Source organism: Vipera ursinii (genome assembly GCF_947247035.1).
Source record: "Vipera ursinii genome assembly, chromosome: 7".
Classification (NCBI taxonomy): Eukaryota; Metazoa; Chordata; class Lepidosauria; order Squamata; family Viperidae; genus Vipera; species Vipera ursinii.
The window spans coordinates 71,376,407-71,394,454 of NC_139521.1; the positions used below are offsets into that span (position 1 = coordinate 71,376,407).

Sequence of the window (18,048 nt, forward strand, 5' to 3'; positions counted from 1 at the left end):
CAGTAAATTGGGAGCACTAATCTCTGTCATTTGTTTATTTTTCATTTATTTATTAAATTTATATGCTGTCCATTTCATCTCTGCTAATAATCTTTGCATTCTGTTTGATTTAGTGATGTCTTCATTGATTACAGGTCAATAAGCAGCAAGATCGAACTGTAGACGGACATGCCCTAAGTGAAGCGAGGAAACATTTAAAAGAGGAAACCCAGTTAAGACTGGTAAGGTGGATAGCAGGTGAAGGGAAGTTAGGGCAGAATTACAACTGCTTGTAAATCCATCCCAGCATAATCAGTGTAGAAGGATCCTGGAATTTGGAATTCAGCAACTTCACAAAGAAGACAGTTTCCATTTTCCGGTTTTAACGTTTTGTGCAGTTATTAGAAAATTAGAAAAATAACTATTAGAAAAAGGATCCTAGATTTCTTTCTCTGCTGGTATGTTCCCAGAGAACAGGAAAATGGGGAAAAATTTGGCCAGATCCCAGTTATCTGCCAAGTCAAGGGTGTTATAATAGATTTATTTATTTATTTTATTTTATTAGATTTATATACCGCCCTTATACAGATAGTCCTCAACTTACAATCAGTCAGTGCTTAAAGTGACTGTTCCGAGTTAAAATGGACACACACACACACCCCAAAATGTACTTAAGACACATGCTGAAGTTCTGACAGCTGGTTCCGTTCCCCCACCGCTGATAAAACTATGTCTTCAGGGCTTTTTGGAAAAGCAACAAAGTGAGATATATATGCCACTACACCTACCCACACAGACCCCCAAAAAGACAGAATGATTCTAATGGCAAAGAAAAGAGTTGAGTATCATTTTCTCACGTAGAATGCCTTTACAAAGAAAACATATCAGAAAATGTGAACTGCTTGTGAAAGTGTGAGCTGCTTGTAAACGTGATCCGATTTATTAAAAGGTGAAGTCCCACAGCTGCTTTTCCAAAAGGCAACGGTGCTTTCTTGCGTTTTATTTTCTTGAAAACATTTTGTTTCGCAACCGAGAAGCTTCTTCCCTTCATGAACCGAAGAAGCTTCTTGGATGAGAAGCGAAATGTTTTCAAGGAAAAGAAAAAAAAACCCCAAGAAAGTCCAGTTTCCAGCCCTATGGAAAAGCAACTTTGGGACAACCATGATCTGGAGGATTGAGAATCTCCCTAGACCTTAAGATATGAAGGTTCTTATGTGCCAAATCCAACTTCCTCGGATTTAAATACACATACCTCTCTATGTTCATTCCACAATACCTGTTGTAATTATGAGGGTTGGAAAAGACCTGCTCCAACTTTCTCTGTCCTTCTCCTAGACCAGGGATCAGCAACCTGAAACAGCAAAAGAGCCACTCGGAACCAGTTCCGTCACATACACAAAAAAGTGGGAGCCGCAAAATGTGTGCGCGCCTGCGTGCACGCATGCGCAGAACAAAGCAAAACGTGCACCAGCCCTGCCCCCGTCCACCTCTAGCCTTTTGTGAAGCTTCGGGATCAGCTCCTGCCCTGGATCACTTGCACTGCGCTGATCCTCGGCAGCCCTGACGCCCGCGCTGCATCCTGAGCTGTGCGCACCTGTTGCCACCCGGTGCCGCCAGCTTACCAGGGGGGGGACTCGCAGGCCGAGACGACCGCGGAGGGCCGCACAAAGATGAGGAAGGCCCCCCCTCGGAGGCAACGGGCCCTTCCCCGGCCAAAGGAAGCCTCGTGAGCGTCTCCCGCAGTGCGGCTCCCCCGAGCCGGGAGGCAACTGCGCGGCAGTGGCGGTGGGTCTCCCTGGCGCTGGGCGCTGGGTCGTGGTGCCGCCTTCAGCCCGGGCGCTGCCAGAGCCACCCGAGCGCCCTCCCCCTCCCCCCAGGGCCTCCAAACCACCGCTGCCCTGTTTGGAGAGCTGCCGCCTCCGTCAAACATGGACAAAGGCGGAAGCTCTGCAGACGGGACGGTGGAGGTTTGGAGAGCTGCGCGCGCAGCTCCCCAAACCTCCGCCGCCTGTTTGGAGAGCTGCTGCCTTCGCGTTTCTTTCGGCCCCAAAAGGCACCAGCTCTCCAAACCTCCGCCTCCCCATTCTCTCAATGGGACTTTTTTACTCCCCCTTTTTTTTCCAGAATGGCGGAGGAGGACTGGGAGCCACTGGAGACGGCTTAAAGAGCCGCATGCGGCTCCAGAGCCGCGGGTTGCCGACCCGTGTCCAAGACTCTGGGCTGCGGACCGGTATCTTAGAAGCCGGTCCGCGCAAGCAAGTGAAACTTCATTTGTGCATGCATGGGATTAGGTAGCGCGCAAAACCATCCCCACTACCCCCTGTGGAAAAAGATGGTCTTCCACAAAACCAATCCCTGGCCTAGACGAGCATTAATATCTTCTTCCGTCTTCTGAAGGAATGGAAAAGATCACGCTTCACTCAGTCCTACCCTTTCTTGTATTTTGGCAATTTCTTATGGGGGAGGGCAAGTCTTTCGAGCGTTTACTCTCACCTATAACGCCCGTGTGTGTGTGTGTGTGTGTGTGTGTGTGTGTGTATGCGCGCCTGCTTTAGGATGTGGAAAAAGAGCTTGAAATGCAGATTGGGATGAGACAAGAAATGGAGCTGGCTATGAAGATGCTGGAAAAAGACGTTTGTGAGAAGCAGGATGCACTTGTGGTGCTCAGACAACAACTGGATGATCTCAGGGCCCTAAAACTTGAACTTTCTTTCAAGCTGCAGGTAAATCAGTAGGAATAGGTTGATTGAAAGGCACCTGGCCCATCGCCTCAGCTTTCGTTTGGGAGAAATGGTGGTTTGGACACGGGAGAATAAGATGGCTTAGTTACAAAGCTTTGCCACATGACGCTATGACTCATTACCCTTTTCTCTCGGTTGATAAGATTAAAGAATACAGGCCAGCTTAATCCCGGTGGGGTGAAATAGGTCTTTAGATACAGAACGATTTCTGCAGTCTCTCCACACAGGACTGGTCCAAATGTGAAGTAAACACCCCCTTAATCCTGGGTTGAGGCCGATAGAGTTTGCAGGCTGTCTCCCTTGCAAAAATTGCACTTTCTCCCTCGCTGTTAGAAGAAAGAAAAACTTGGGGTGTTCCTCATGCACTTTAGATTCTTTCCTCCTGTCATCTGAAACTAATATTACTAATGGCATATTTTCCAAAATAATATTCAGTCGTGTTAAAGATTTGACTGGTGTTGATGGTTTAAAGCAGGGGTAGGCCACCTTGGCTCTTTTATGACTCTTGGACTTCAACTCCCAGAATTCCTGAGCCAGCCATGCTGAGGGGAAAGAGAGAGGTTTCCAAGCTGAGCCAAGCTGGCTCAGGAATTCTGGGAGTTGAAGTCCACGAGTCATAAAAGAGCCAAGGTTGCCTACCCCTGGTCTAAAGCAGTGTTTCTCAACCTCAGCAACTTTAAAATGTGTGGACTTTAACTCCCAGAGTTCCCCAGTCAGCCAGGCCGGCTAGGGAATTCTGGGAGTTGAAGTCCACACATCTTAAAGCTGCGAAGATCGAGACACACTGACTGAAAGAAATTCTTGTAATTCTGTGGACATGAGAAGTTACATTTTGAACAGCTAATGGAAGGTTTACAACATCTAAAGGAAAAATAAAGATTCACCACCCATATAAATATAAGTAATTGTTACTTACGCAAGGCAGCAATTTGTAAGCATGTGTATTTTAAGTACGGTATAAACTATTATAACCGTGTTTATCAGGAGACTATGCAATTGATGCCCCTATTCCTCCACCTTATGAGATTTTAAATATTTTTGCAGGATAAATGTCTTTTCTCCTTTTCTTTACTTCATGCTGCCACAGTGCCAATGTTTACATTAGCCTTTGCAAGCCTTCCCTACCAGTTGGCATAGGAATTAGAGGCCGTGTTGTAAACCAATACTTCTTGAGGCATTAAATCAGATGAGATAGGCCTAGAAGAGCATGGCAAAGTAAATGCATGCAAAATAATTTGCACATGGTGATCGTTGCTCATATATTAAATGTGACCTCATAATCTTTAAGGATAAGTAAGCATAGTTGTTGCTCTCTTTTTTCTTTTAGAGTTCAGACCTGGGAATGAAACAGAAGAGTGAATTGAATAGCCGCCTGGAGGAGAAGACCAGTCAGATGGCTGCTACAATTAAACTGCTTGAACAGAGGTAAACTCAAAACCGGTTTATCCAAGCAAGCTAAAATTGTGATTTATACTCATCCTTTCATTCATTCTTGGGTTACAGGAAAATAGTTTCCTAAACTTGTTTCTTGCAAGGGCCAGTCTCTTATAATTAGTCTGCTGCAGAAAAAAATTGGGAAATATTGACCTGCATGTTATATACTAGCACTGACATAGCTTCAGGCCAAGCTTTTTCTCAGAATTCCAAGCCAATTCCAGTCATCTGCTTGTAAGTAGATCATTTGAGTTCTGCAACAAGCCACAGCAGCTTTAGATGGCAGCAAAAAGCTGGATGTTTTTTTGTAACTCTCTACTGCCATCTACAGGTTTGTAACCCACATGTGACATGTTCATTTTTCCCAGAGATGGAAAAATTCTGCAGGGTTTCTCAAGGATGGGATTCATCCGTAAGCGGGAACAATTGTGTTGCTACTGAACAAGCCCTGTAAGAGTGCTTGTGTCCTGATTCTTTACTTGGGGTTTAACGAAGATTTAATAAGCGTTTGCAGACCCTTGCAAAACCAGTAATAGAATGGCAGTCAGGACATTAACGTACATACCATATGGCCACTCTATAACTAAATACAGGTAGTCCTCGCCTTACAACAGAATGTTTAGTGACCGTTCGAAATTACAACCACCCTGAAAAAGGTGACTTATGACCGTTTTTCACACTTACAACCATTACAGCATATCAGTGGTCGCGTGATCAAAATTCAGAGGCTTGGCAACTGACTCAGATTTATGACGGTTGCGGTGTCCTGGGGGTCACGTGATCCCCTTTTGTGACCTTCTGACAAGCAAAGTCAACGGGGAAGCCAGATTTACTTAACAACCGTGTTACTAACTTAACAACTGCAGTGATTCACTTAAGAATTGGCAAGAAAGGTTGTGAAATGGGGCAAAATTCACTTAACAGCTGCCTTGCTTAATAATGGAAAGTTTGGTCGTAAGTTGAGGACTACCGGTACATTTCCAAATGCACTAGCATTACAGTTCCTAACATTATTCAGCTGTTGCTTTTCAGCGTCTACCTATTTGAAGACACAGGCTAGTTCTAATAAAAAAAAACCTTAATCTAACCACCTCCAGACAAGCTAAAACTTAAGCTAGTCTGAGCCCTTCTGATTTAATGACAGAATTTAAAGGGGAGGGGGGGGGGCACTATGAATAAAATTACTTGCCAATAAAGGTAAAGTTCTGAGTTCTTCATTTAACTACCCCAGAATAATTAGTTACAAACATATTCCTCTTAATCTTAATGTGCATAGTTAGTTTTGGCAACAGAGATTGATAATTTAATGTAATTGGCAAAAGGCAGGATGTAACTCTTAGGTTCTCCATTTCTTTATAGACTGAAATCTAGTTGATACAATGTGCTGTAAAATTGATGCATATCGGGTTTGTTCGCTATTCCACCGCTAGTTGGAATCATATCCCGTGGCAGGCCGTGTGATTAGCTTACTTTTGATGCAACCCAGCAGTCATTAAGGAGAATGGGGCTATAAAGTGATTAAAGATCCGATCCCAATTTGAATATAATTTTAACAAATAAGATAGTTTCATTACTTAAGAAATTAAAAAAATAATCTTCATGGATTTTTTTCCTGATGCTTGGAAAAGGATCCAGTTTCAAAAAATGAATATTAGCACAGTTGAATCAGATGTTGCAATGATTGAAAATCAGATTAATGTGTGTGTGTCAAAAGTAATAGAAATAAACAGAGAATGGAAAGAGTTCACAGACTCGGTGGAATGATCTGAGAACACATGAAGTTGTCTTTTAAAGCTAAGTAAATCTGGAAAAGGCCAATGCATTGATGGGAAGGAAACTTAAGAAATTTACGCACGTTATTTTGGATTCTACAAGGGAAATTTAGAGGATACAGTATAATCTTGTAACTGATGGTATACCAACCAAAAAAATGTAGGCCATAACCATCATTTGCAATCCATGATGGCCGGATTGTGTGACATGCTAAGCTCAGCTAGCATATCACATTGTGGCTTAATGAGATGTTCGAATTGAACCCAATAAATTAAATGCTAGCAATTCGAGAAAACATTTGCCACTTCAGGTAGTCCTCGACTTACGACCACATTTGAGCCCCAGATTTCTGTTGCTAAGCGAGAAAGCTGTTCACTGAGTTTTGCCCTGTTTTACAACCTTTCTTCTTGTTAATCACTGCTGTTTTTAAGTTAGTAACGTGGTTGTAAAGTGAATCTGTCTTTCCCATTGATTTTGCTTGTCAGAAATTTGCAAAAGGTGACCACATGACCCCGGGACAGGGCAACCGTCATAAATACATGCCAGTTGCCAAGCATCTGAATTTTGTAATCATGTGATCATAGGAACACCACAGTCACGGATGAAAAATGGTCATAAGTCATTTTTTTCAATGCTATTATTACTTTAAATGGTCACTAAGCAAAAACACACATCACTCCTCAATTTTGAAAATACGTAGCTTTAATTGAGATATGGATTGATGTGCCTTGTTCTTATGAAGTGAAGTTCAAGAGTTTAAATTATATTTAAGCTGTGCTTATTTAAAGTACTGTAGTATATAACCACTGATATCTATTCAATTAACTACTACTTTCTTTTATTGCGTATTTTCTCTGCTCCAACCCCCATTTTCCACATATCATTTTTGTTTCCTTCTCCCCCCCCCTCACCTTATAGCGAAAAGGATTTGGTGAAACAGGCAAAAACCTTAAATAGCGCAGCAAACAAATTAATTCAGAAGCCGCACTAGACATTTTAATTTTTGCAGCCGGTCACATAGCAACTCTGACATCTCGGCTCTGTTACGAGCGAAGAGCGAAACAAACATTGAGAATTTTAGATGTCAGAATTACATGTTGTCCCTAAAGTCGACGTGGAATTTGATGGGGATTTTTTTAAAAAAAACCCAAAAAGGTTTTATTCGGAAACAGAACAAATTAACTTCTAGCTTCGCTTTCCCGGGTTAACGCTTAAACTTTATTAAAATATGAGCAATTCGATCAGTGAGTACTCCAGACAGAAGATAGATTAAAATCAGATTTGTGGCTACGTACATGCAATTGTATACCGCACATTTTTTTATTTTTATTTTTTAGCTTTTACAACATAATATAGAAAAGTGTAGCAATATTTCTGCCTCACCCCAAATGTTCAAATTCAAAAGAAGAAGTTCTTGATTTTCCTGTTGCGAAGTAGATGGGGGGTGGGGGTGGGAGAACAGAGGCAGAGAATTTGGGAGCCTGCCGGAAACCACAATTTTTGTAGATGTGGTGGCTCCACTTGATCATAAGCAGGACAGACACACAACAGGGTTAGATGTTGCTTTTAGGAGCGTTTGGCCATTATTAACCAAAGGCTTGTCTGCACTGCAGCCTTTTCTGCCTGAGCCTCGCTCAGGATCTTTTGTAAATTTGAAAATGAGTGTTGAGGGATGCAAAGCACCCTCCTTACGGAGATATTCCCATTCCCAGATGGCTGTGCTTAAAATCGCCCCAATTGAAGCTGGATGAAAATTCCTTCAGAGAACAGAGTCAACACACCATTTGGACTCTCTATTGTTTGCATTTTTCTTCAGCTTGCAGTTGAGAACAATTGCCTCGTCCCACTCTCTTTTCCGAGAATTTCCTTTTTCAGGCTATCTGCCCATCCACCTGAATGACCAAAATCCTTTGTTTGACGTAGCCGTGGGCGGGTGGGTATTAAGAAATATTCAGAAGACAACCCCCCCCCCCAGAGTTCAGACGATGCAAATCATGCCCAATGTTCATTGCTCAAAGCTGTAACCGGAATTTTTCTTTAGCAATCCGAGGACAAGCTAAGCTAACAGGCCAGCTCAGACCACTTTCATAACAGGGGAAATAATTCATTCGTCCCCTTTAGGTGACACGGATGCAAACTTTAGCTGTTAGCTATTTTTTTTTTATTGGTAAACCCTTCGTTCCCTTTGCATTGACTTCTACCTCTGCCTTTTCTCCCTAAAATATGGTGATTCCCATTTCCTGGTTGACTTTTATAATACACGTGTCTTGCCTTCCCTTGCTCTTTTAGCATCGTTTTAGAATCGTTTTCCCTTTCATTATATATATATATATATATATATATATATATATATATATATATATATATATATATATATATATATATATAAAGGATAAACAGAACTGGTAGCGTTTTATTGCGGATCACTCTTTGACTAAAAAGCAGCTACAGTGAAAAATAACCTGGCCATTGTTTATTTATTTTATTTTATTTTAATTCCATTTATATCCCGCCCTTCTCCGAAGACTCAGGGCGGCTTACAAGCTTAGCAGTAGCCTTCATTCCATGTATATGCCTGCTTATTAGGGCTTTCACACCCCCTCCAAGCGGCATTATTACAAAGTCAGCTTAATTGCCCCCAACAATCTGGGTCCTCATTTAAAGCTATCTCTGGCTGCCATTAACATTTGATTCGGAGTGATCTTGATCAAAGAAGAGGGTTTGCTAGGAGTTGTAGTGAAAGAGCATCTAAGCCTTAGAAAGTCTACTAAAACACCGTGCTGTAACTTAACAATGTATTTTTTTTTCTTTCTTTTCCTAAATCTGATGAAATCGGAAGGGGGTTGTGAGAAAGTGTGGAGAACTCTCAACATTTCTCAAACCATCCACACTATTTCCCCCCCCCCTATCTTAAATAGTTGTTCTTCAACCAAGTGCCCTCCAGATGTAGGGGGATGCATTTCCAGCATTCCTAGAGAATGCTTTGGGCTGTGTTGATTGAGGATTTGGTGAAGCGTAAACCCTAAGACACGTCCCTATTTAATGTGTGAAAGAGATAAAAGATGTGTTCTTCTAAGTTCCCATTAGGATTGAAATGGTTCCATCCTATATAAATCACATTTGTTTGGTCCAGGAAAAAAGGGGAAACACGGGGGGGGGGGAAAGATGGGAAGAAAAAATATAGTAGCTTGATTTTAAAATCCACATGGCTGTAAAATCTGATTCATCTCATAGCTTATAAATCCGTCTGACAATACCCGTCAGATTTATTTATTCATTCATTCAACCTTGGGGGGGGGGAAATTGATTTGGGGATGGCATGTTCAAATCCTATCCAAAAGTATTAGTCTTTTCATTACCATCTCTTAAATGGGGGGTATCGTTAATGCTGTGAGAAGGCCCTAGAATTATAATTTGAGTTTTCATAAAACCACATTCCATTGGGCGTGTCTTCTGGCTGATATTCACCAGTCAAGAAATTTAAGGGTAGAGAAACACCCTCAAATTTTCACAAGGGAAGGGAAATTCTCTCTTTCCAAACAGGCTGGGTGCTCTTTCCTTCTGGTTGAAGTCAATTCCGATTGACTTCACAATCATGACCAACTGTTTTGGCAAGGGTAGGATAGCAGTTTTCCCCTAACAACTTCTGGGATTTTTATAACCTGGATGCTTACAACCCCGATAACCTCTGGTAGTTTTCCATCCATGGGATAAGCAGATCTGCTAAGCTTTTCAAGATCAGCCTAGGTTGGCGCCTAGCCAGTTACAGAAATAGATTGCCTCGTAATTTTTTTTTAATCCACAGACCCATTTCTTTTAACATATCCTTCGAAGTCATCCTTTTTCCCTCCCAGGGAAAAATGAAACAATCCCTGAGAAATTAGGTTTTTGTTTTTTGCTTGCCAGCTATCGGGCTTAATTTAACACCCAGCAGGCAGGACTGAAACCGCAACTCGTACAACATCCAAGAATTTTGTATAAGCGAATGCTGATTGAAGAAAGTTAGAAGCTATCCCTACAGAATTTCAGCCATTGCTACGTTGCAAGGACAGACGATAGATAGATAATGTTCTTCTGTACCTCTCTTTCTCCTCTCTCCTCCGTAAAAGGGGGCTGCTTTGCCTTCTCTTTTGGGTGGGCTATTTGGGAATTACTTCTAGGTTGTTCTTCACTCACTCTGTGTGTGTGTGTGTGTTTGTGTGTGTGTGTGTGTGTGTGTGTGTGTGTGTGTGTGTGTGTGAGAGAGAGAGAGAGAGAGAGAGAGAGAGAGAGAGATGGTCCTCACAAGAGCCTAGGAATCCTGCTCGATTCCAGTGGGAGCACAGAAGGATCATCTCTAGGGTAGAATTTGTCCCACCGGGGTGTCTCTCGCCCTTGTGACAAAGGTTGACAAAGTAGAAGCTTTGATAGCCAATGGGCACCTCTTTACCCCTCTAACCAATGCCTCTGCAGCTGCCAACTGGCCATTAATAAAAGGTCAGTGTGGACATACAGGTGGCCCACCTGGGACCACCCAGAAATACTTCCTACGAATCCCCGCTGAGTCTTACCTGGCAGATGGGGCCACTTGGCTGAATTCTTCAGCCTGTCTCAGAAGCGGAAAGGCAGGCGCCATCATTATTTTGGAAGAACAATTCATTCTACCTTGACCACCCTCCGGTGAAGCGTCCTCCCTAAGTATTTGCCCCCCTGGTTGGTGGATTCAAGTAGCCCAAAATCAGTTTATGTGTTGTGATAGTATACTTTGCCCCCTTCTTCTCGTTGAGCAGCACCCGAAATTGTCATGGGAACCCTAAACAAACACCCCCACAACTTTGCCTTCGATCCGGAAGCCTCGCGTGCTTCCCCTGATGTGACAGTTGTGGACGAGGCTAGACCAGGGGTAAGCCACCTTGGCTCTTTTATGACTCGTGGACTTCAACTCCCAGAATTCCTGAGCCAGCATGGCTCAGCTTGGAAACCTCTCTCTTTCCCCTCAGCATGGCTGGCTCAGGAATTCTGGGAGTTGAAGTCCGCGAATCATAAAGCGGCCTAGGCCAGGGGTAGGCCACCTGGGCTCTTTCATGACTCGTGGACTTCAACTCCCAGAATTCCTGAGCCAGCATGGCTCAGCTTGGAAACCTCTCCCTTTCCTCTCAGCGTGGCTGGCTGAGGAATTCTGGGAGTTGAAATCCACAAGTCATACAAGAGCCAAGGTTGCCTAATAACCTAGGTATCCCATGACGCGAGTCCCACTTACTTGTATAAAGCTGCAATGTAACGTAACGAAGAACCCACAAAGACCTTTTCACCTTACTCTGTACTTGAGATTTGCTTTGACTATGGATATAATAAAAGTGATGTTTTATGTTTATCATCTAATGACTGTAAACTGTAGTAATAGAATAAAAAAAAATGGAAAAGAGACGCTCCTTCTGCCTGGTTCACCTCACCCATTTTTTTTTATTTTTTTAGTCCTTCGTTAGATTTTGTTCTTTGTCCCCGCCCACCTTCTCGTTTCCACGCTCACCCCTTCATCTCTCATTCAGCTTTTTCTTTTATTTATGGTTTCAATTTGGTCTTTCCCCCCCCCCCTACCATAGCTTTTGTTTTTTATCACAAGTTCATATGGCTCATACCCAGATTGCAGCTGTCCGAGCGGGAATGCCAGTCTCTACAAGAGGACAATCGGCTCTTCAAGCAGGAATTTGGGGACAAGATCAACAGCCTTCAAGTCGAAGTGGAGCAACTTACCAAGCAGCGGTGAAGAGAGACCGTTTCCCTTCCTCTGGGTATCTTTAGTTTGGTGGGGATTTTCCATCCGGATGAACAGGTGGTCTTTGAGCTTGGTTAAAGCAGAAAACAATATTCAAATTGTTTGAAATTGTCATGGGAACCCTAAACAAGTATCAAGGAGAAACCATGTACCAATCAACATGGGCAGGGCAAACTATTGTATATAAATAGAGAGCAGCCCCTACTCCTAGCACTAATGATGTTACCTGGTTTGTGATGAAATGTATGTAAGCAAGCAACCAAGCTTATAGAGCAGAGGTCCCCAACCTTTTGGGCACCAGGGACCGGTTACGTGGAGAGAGGTTTTTCCACGGACCGGAGGGTGCGTGGTTTTGTGTGCTGCCTGCATCCTGCGGATGGGGCTTTCCTTCTTTGTGCGGACCGGTTGCTGGCATGTCACGGACCGGTACTGGTCCATGGACCGGGGGGGGGGGTTGGGGACCCCACTTATAGAGGACTGAAGACCCTACTGGGTGCCACTGTTTAAGGTGGTCAGACAAAGATGGGGAATGCTGGAGGACTCATCAGAATGGAAATGAATGGAAAGAAACTAACCACACACATATTTCTCTCTTTGAGCCCAATGAATTATTGTCTGCTGCAAACTCCGCATAGGTGTCAGGAAGGGCCTCCGGCCAGTAAACCTTTGAGCTCCATTCAGTTGCCCCAATTCCACCCCCAATGCAAGGAATTACAGGGTTGTTAAATGGGAAAAAAAGTGATCCTGCGTACTTCAAAGTAATGTTTTTTTAAAATGCTTTATTTGTTTCAAGGCCTATGTAACTTGAATATCATAATCCTCTGCTGGGTGGTTTGCAATACAAATTAAAAACAGTTATAATCAAACTAGAATAATATATTTAGTTAAACTGAAATTTACTACAGTGGCACACTGCAGGGGGCATTTTAAAATAAATGCACATCAAGAGTTAAATATGAAATTGCAGAATTCTATAATTACAGTCCTTTATCAGTCTACCAGCCGTGAACCCCAATGAATTTAAGTGGGACTTATTCTCAAGTAAGCATATTGTGTGTAGGATTTCTACCTAAGACAATCAATGTACAGTAACTGTGTTTTGTGGAAGATGGGAGTGGAATAGCTCAGTGCTGAATCATGCTCAGTCCATAAGCCCTACAAGGCTTTCCAGAACAACTTTGGGGTTTTGTATTTTGGGGGTTGGGATCCTTAGGTTTTAAAACTGCTCCCTAAAATGGGCAGAAATCTGGTGAAAATTATACAGATACCTGCATCTTGGATGAAGGATCAGGATTAGTTTAACATGTCACCTCCTTAAAGCAGGGGTCTCCAGTCTTGTAAGTCTTCAACTTTTTCTGAGCATATTAATCCTAATAGTAGACCTCCAGGATTTAATCTACCCCGACACATATGGGTGACATACAATAGAATTAGAACGACTCATGGGGTGTGTGCCGATTCTCTGTATAAATGGGGAAAGACACCTTCAGCACAATGTGATTGCGGGGCTCCCCGACAGACTATCCAACATATAGTGAGGGAATGCACTTATAGAAGATACCCAGGAGATTTTAAGGACTTCCTCTGCGTAACAACGACAGCTACTGACTGGATCTCCAAACTCGACATTAAACTCTGAAATGTTATTTCTGTTTTCCTCTTAGGTTTTATAATCGCTTCTTTTTTAAAAAAAATTGTTTTAACTGTTCTAACTTGTAAATATGAAGTGCTTTTAATTCTGTGTGTGACCAGCCATACGCTAAATAAATCAACTTTAAGACTTGTAGTCTTTTAAGACTTAGGGACTTCAGCTCCCAAAATTCTGAGAGTTGAAGCCCACAAGTCTTAAAATTGCTCAGTTGGAGACCCCTGCTTCCAAACAGCTTGACTGGAAGCCTGAAAAAAGACATACAGTCATTAACAAAATAGCAGAGAGAGGATATAAAGTCAAATGGACAACAGAATCAGTTTAAAAACGTGGTGCTTTTGTGTACTGGCATGGTTCAGTTGCTCTTCTATTGGTCAAATTAAAATTGTCATTTTTAAAAAAAAAGATAGCTCTAAAGGGAAAGGATGGGGACCATTTCATTTTGTTTGGGAGGGGTGCCTGTTATATTTAACATATTTTCTCCTATTGTTGCTTCAGAGGCCAGCTTGAAGTTGAATTGAGACGGGAACGGTGGCTGCATTTGCCTCACGGAGTTCCAGATAACAAAAGCTTGTTCAGCCCTAACAAAGGCATTCAGAAGACAGGATCAAAGATAGTAATAATTCTTGTTTGTTGCATTATATCTCACTGGCTTAATTTATTTTATTTATTTATTTTAATTCCATTTATATCCCGCCCTTCTCCGAAGACTCAGGGCGGCTTACAAGCTTAGTGTAGCTTCTTTTTTAAAACTGGGTGCTTAACATATAGTGCTTATCAATTGTGGCTGGAATTCTAGCTGCTGTCAGTCAAATATTCTATAACGGGAATCTGCGGGAAAGGGTGTCAAAGTGAGACTGTAGGAGATGATCAGGCTGAGTCCGAGGGATCAAACAGGTCATCAGGCTTGAGTTCCTGCACGCCTGCAAAAGCTCTAAGCCCAGCCTGCCTTGAATTCCTTTCTTATCTCCCGCTCATTTCTTTTGGCCGTTAGTTGGTCAGATTCTTATAGAGAACTTAAGCTTGCCATAAATCTTGACACTCATTTGAATTGCCTGGATCTCCTGATTTCCCCGGTGCTCGACACATACAAACTTAAATGGTGGGCATATGTTGAATATCTAAATAAATAAAATACCCATGTGATTGAAGCTCTACCCCCTTGTTTACAAGTACCGCACATGACACACTTAAAACAGAGGTGGGTCTTTGATCTATCCCACCTTCCTTGCTTGCTTACCCCAAAGCAAAGTCAGTGAGGAAGCCAGGATTGCAAGATGATCCTGTAAATCGTTCACACCTCTACGGCTTTTTTGTCCTAAAGAGCCTGACCACAGAGTAGCAGATCCCAGAGCCCGCCCCTGCTCATGCACACACACACCCCATCCATCAGCGGCCACCGTGTCCCTGTCACAGCACAACAGCAATTTACCTGGACACTTGGCCTGGTTGCAAACTGCCTGGGACTTGCAACTTCCTGCTGTCTTCCCCATAGATTTGTTGGAAGCCAGTAGGAAGTTGCCAAGGGGTCCCTCAATTAACCACCCATGATCCTTGCTTAACAGCAGCAACGGGCACTGACTGGATTGCCATCGTTCAGCAGTGTGGCCTTGTGAACGTTACGAATTAGATCTCGCAGCAAAAATTCTGGATCCAGTTGCCATGGTTAAGTGAGAACCAGCTGCAAACTCCCTGTGTCAGATACGCCCGTATCATGCTCAGGGAGACAATTCTGATCATCCAATTCTCATTCTAATCTTTTAACTAATCTCTGACTTGGTAGTGGCGGGTGGCTCCATATTCTCAACAGGAAACTGCTAAGAAGCCCTGGTGACGCAGTGGTTAGAAAGCAGTGCTGCAGGCGGACTCTGCCCACAGTCTGCAGTCTGATCCTGACTGACTCACGGTTGACTCAGCCTTCCAGCCTTCTGAGGTTGGTAAAATGAGGACCCAGATTGCTGGGGGCAAAGAGGCTGACATTGTATACCGAGAGGGCTGCAAAGCACTACGGAGGGGCATATAGGTCTAAGAGGGCTCCTGCTGTGGCTATTACGGAAAAGTAATTCCACAATGAACGGTTTCCACCCCTTGTTTCAGGTAGCATATTTAAAATAAAGGTGGCTTTGGGGTTTTCTGCTTTGGCTCTTCAATATATATTCCTTGCTTTGATAGGATTCAAGCGACAGACACCTCGAAGGAGATTCCCAATGGAGAGCATCAGTGAAAGAGAATGCAGTGCTTTCAAGCAGGTATGGGTTAAATCCAAAATCACAGTCTCTGGCTTATCTTAAACAAGCAAACAAACATAATGATGTTGCTTATAAATCATAAGTCATAGATAGATAGATAGATAGATAGATAGATAGATAGATAGATAGATAGATAGATAGATAGATAGATAGATATAGATATAGATATAGATATAGATATAGATATTGATTAGATATATATAGATATAGATATAGATATAGATATAGATATAGATGATATAGATATATATCAGTGATGGGGAACCTTTTAGAGGCCGAGTGCCCAAACTGCAACCCAAAACCCACTTCTTTATCGCAAAGTGCCAACATGGCAATTTAATCTGAATACTGAGATTTTAGTTTAGAAAAAAAACAACTCGTACATCAACATCTTTTGTCTTAAAAGAAAAACACAATAACAAAGCTTTCAGTGATAGAAACAACTTTTTACTGAAAGGTACAAGTTTGCCTTTGGCATGCTTTTGAACAATTAATGTGATTTTTGCTGTTGCATGCATGCTGATAATTTGCCTAACCTTGGCTCATACTTTGTAAGTTTGAGAGCAACACGTGCAGCACTCAAGTCATCTGTTAGTCAGTTTCTGGTGTCAGATTTGATACTGTATAATTCAAGGCTGAAAACAGCGCACTTGCTCTGGAGGCTTGTTTTGGCTAGGAAGGGGCTTGACAAATGGCTTTTTCCTGCGAAAACTTAGCCAAAGAGTGAGGCGCATGTGCCTATAGAGAGGGCTCTGGGTGCCTCCTCTGGCATGCGTGCCATACGTTCGCCACCACTGTTATATAGAGATAGTGATAAGTGAGCCCAGAATTGTGGTCATTAGTTACGCTAGTTGTCTTGACCATGCCCAATTTTACAACCTTTTTTGTGGTGGTCGGTAAGCCAATGCTGCAGTCATTAACCAAATCCATTGTCTGCAATAGCTGTTTCTTGTCAGAAACAGAAGTAAACACCGCTTTTCGGGCAAAACCCACAAAATGTGGTCATATGACTGGGATGTTGCAAATGGTCATAAATGAGGGTGGTTTTTCAGCCCCCCCCCCGAAAAGCAGTCATGTGATAGCAGGGGTGTTGGCTGTCAAAACTTTGAATCCGGATCATAAGAAGCCATGGGCTGGTCCGTCGTAACTTCAAACAGTTGCTAAGCAACTGGTTGTAAGTCCAGAAAACGGCACATATTTAATACCTGGGGGTTTTTTGCAAGATGGAGTTGAAGTAAATTGATATCTTATATTGCAGTGTGTTTCCTGACCTGCAAGACGAGCAGGTAAGTAACTGGTTTTATGAATTCTGGCAAAGCCGCTGGATTTTGTTTTTGTTTTTTTGTCTCCGAGTTAAGACTGGTTTGAACTTTAAATTTCAGCCACTGTAAATGTGGCGATGATTTCTCAAAGGTGCTTCCCCCCCCCCTCTTCAAAAGGTAACTGGACTTTTTTTTTCCTTGAAGAAGATGTTTCGCTTCTCATGCAAAAAGCTTCATCGGTCTTGATGGAGGAGGGATGTAAGGATAGATACGGACAGTACCTGGATCTGAGATTGATGGTGGGGGGGAATGGAAGGACTGTGTTCCTTTGCAGTCATCTGGTGATTGGCACTCTCCCTGAGGGCTCTTGAAGCCACTTTGGGGGGGGGGGTATCTGTGCCCTCGTTGCACCCTGATTCAGCTGACCCCGAGGGCACAGATTAACTCCCAAGTGGCCTCAAGAGCTGTCAGGGAGAGTGCTAACGACCAGATGACTGCAAAGAAATACAATTCTTCCATCTTCCCTCACCATCCTATCACAACCTATCCTTCCATCCCCCCATCATCCAATCTCAACTGTCAGTACCTATCCTACTATCCCCTTACCATCAAAACTGATGAAGCTTCTTGGAAGATAAGCAAAAATTTTTATAATGATAATGATAATGATAATGATAATAATAATAATAATAATAATAATAATAATAATAATAATAATGTTGGAAGGGACCTTAGAGGTCATCTAGTCGTCGTCGTCTTCTTCACTCTGGATGGTCCCATTATTCAAGAGGCTGTTGGCAGCCGGTTCATTGATAGCCAGTTGGTGCACCTGAAATGCGTATCTAAACTGTTTTAGGGTGTAGCGTTCGGATTTTGGGGCTCGTACGAATTAATAAGGAAAAGCCATTGGATGCTTTTTCAGCTGCTCGTTTCACCAAATGCTTATTCTGTTTCTTATTTAAACATTCCCAGTTGCTTTTCACGCGACATTGCGTGTGAAGATTGCTGTTTTTTTAGCCACTCAGAACCTCTGATACTAGAGCAGTGCTGGCGAAACTTTTAGAGACCGAGTGCCCAAACTGCAACCCAAAACCCACTTATGTATTGTTGGGTGCCGGGTGGGCGTGGCCCTTTGGGTGGGCATGGCCCACTGGGTGGGCGTGGCTGCGGTGGTAACGGCAGAGTGGGTGGGACTAAAAAGTTCAAT

General features: G+C 42.8%; 1 protein-coding gene across 7 annotated transcripts in view; it reads left to right on the forward strand.

Annotated features, from left to right (window-relative positions):
* RUFY3 (RUN and FYVE domain containing 3) overlaps positions 1-18,048 on the forward strand; it is a 73,746-nt gene that overhangs the window by 52,064 nt on the left and 3,634 nt on the right. For 2 of the 7 annotated variants that reach the window (XM_083367149.1, XM_083367150.1), the window contains exons 10-16: positions 135-221; positions 2,535-2,702; positions 4,048-4,145; positions 11,550-11,669; positions 13,829-13,946; positions 15,503-15,579; positions 16,838-16,865. In XM_083367149.1, coding sequence (XP_083223275.1) covers positions 135-221; positions 2,535-2,702; positions 4,048-4,145; positions 11,550-11,669; positions 13,829-13,946; positions 15,503-15,579; positions 16,838-16,865 — 696 coding nt within the window. Of the gene's footprint in view, positions 1-134; positions 222-2,534; positions 2,703-4,047; positions 4,146-6,845; positions 8,195-11,509; positions 11,670-13,828; positions 13,947-15,502; positions 15,580-16,837; positions 16,866-18,048 lie in introns of those variants that run through there. The other 5 variants (XM_083367152.1, XM_083367153.1, XR_014493012.1 and 2 more) reach the window with 4 other exon arrangements.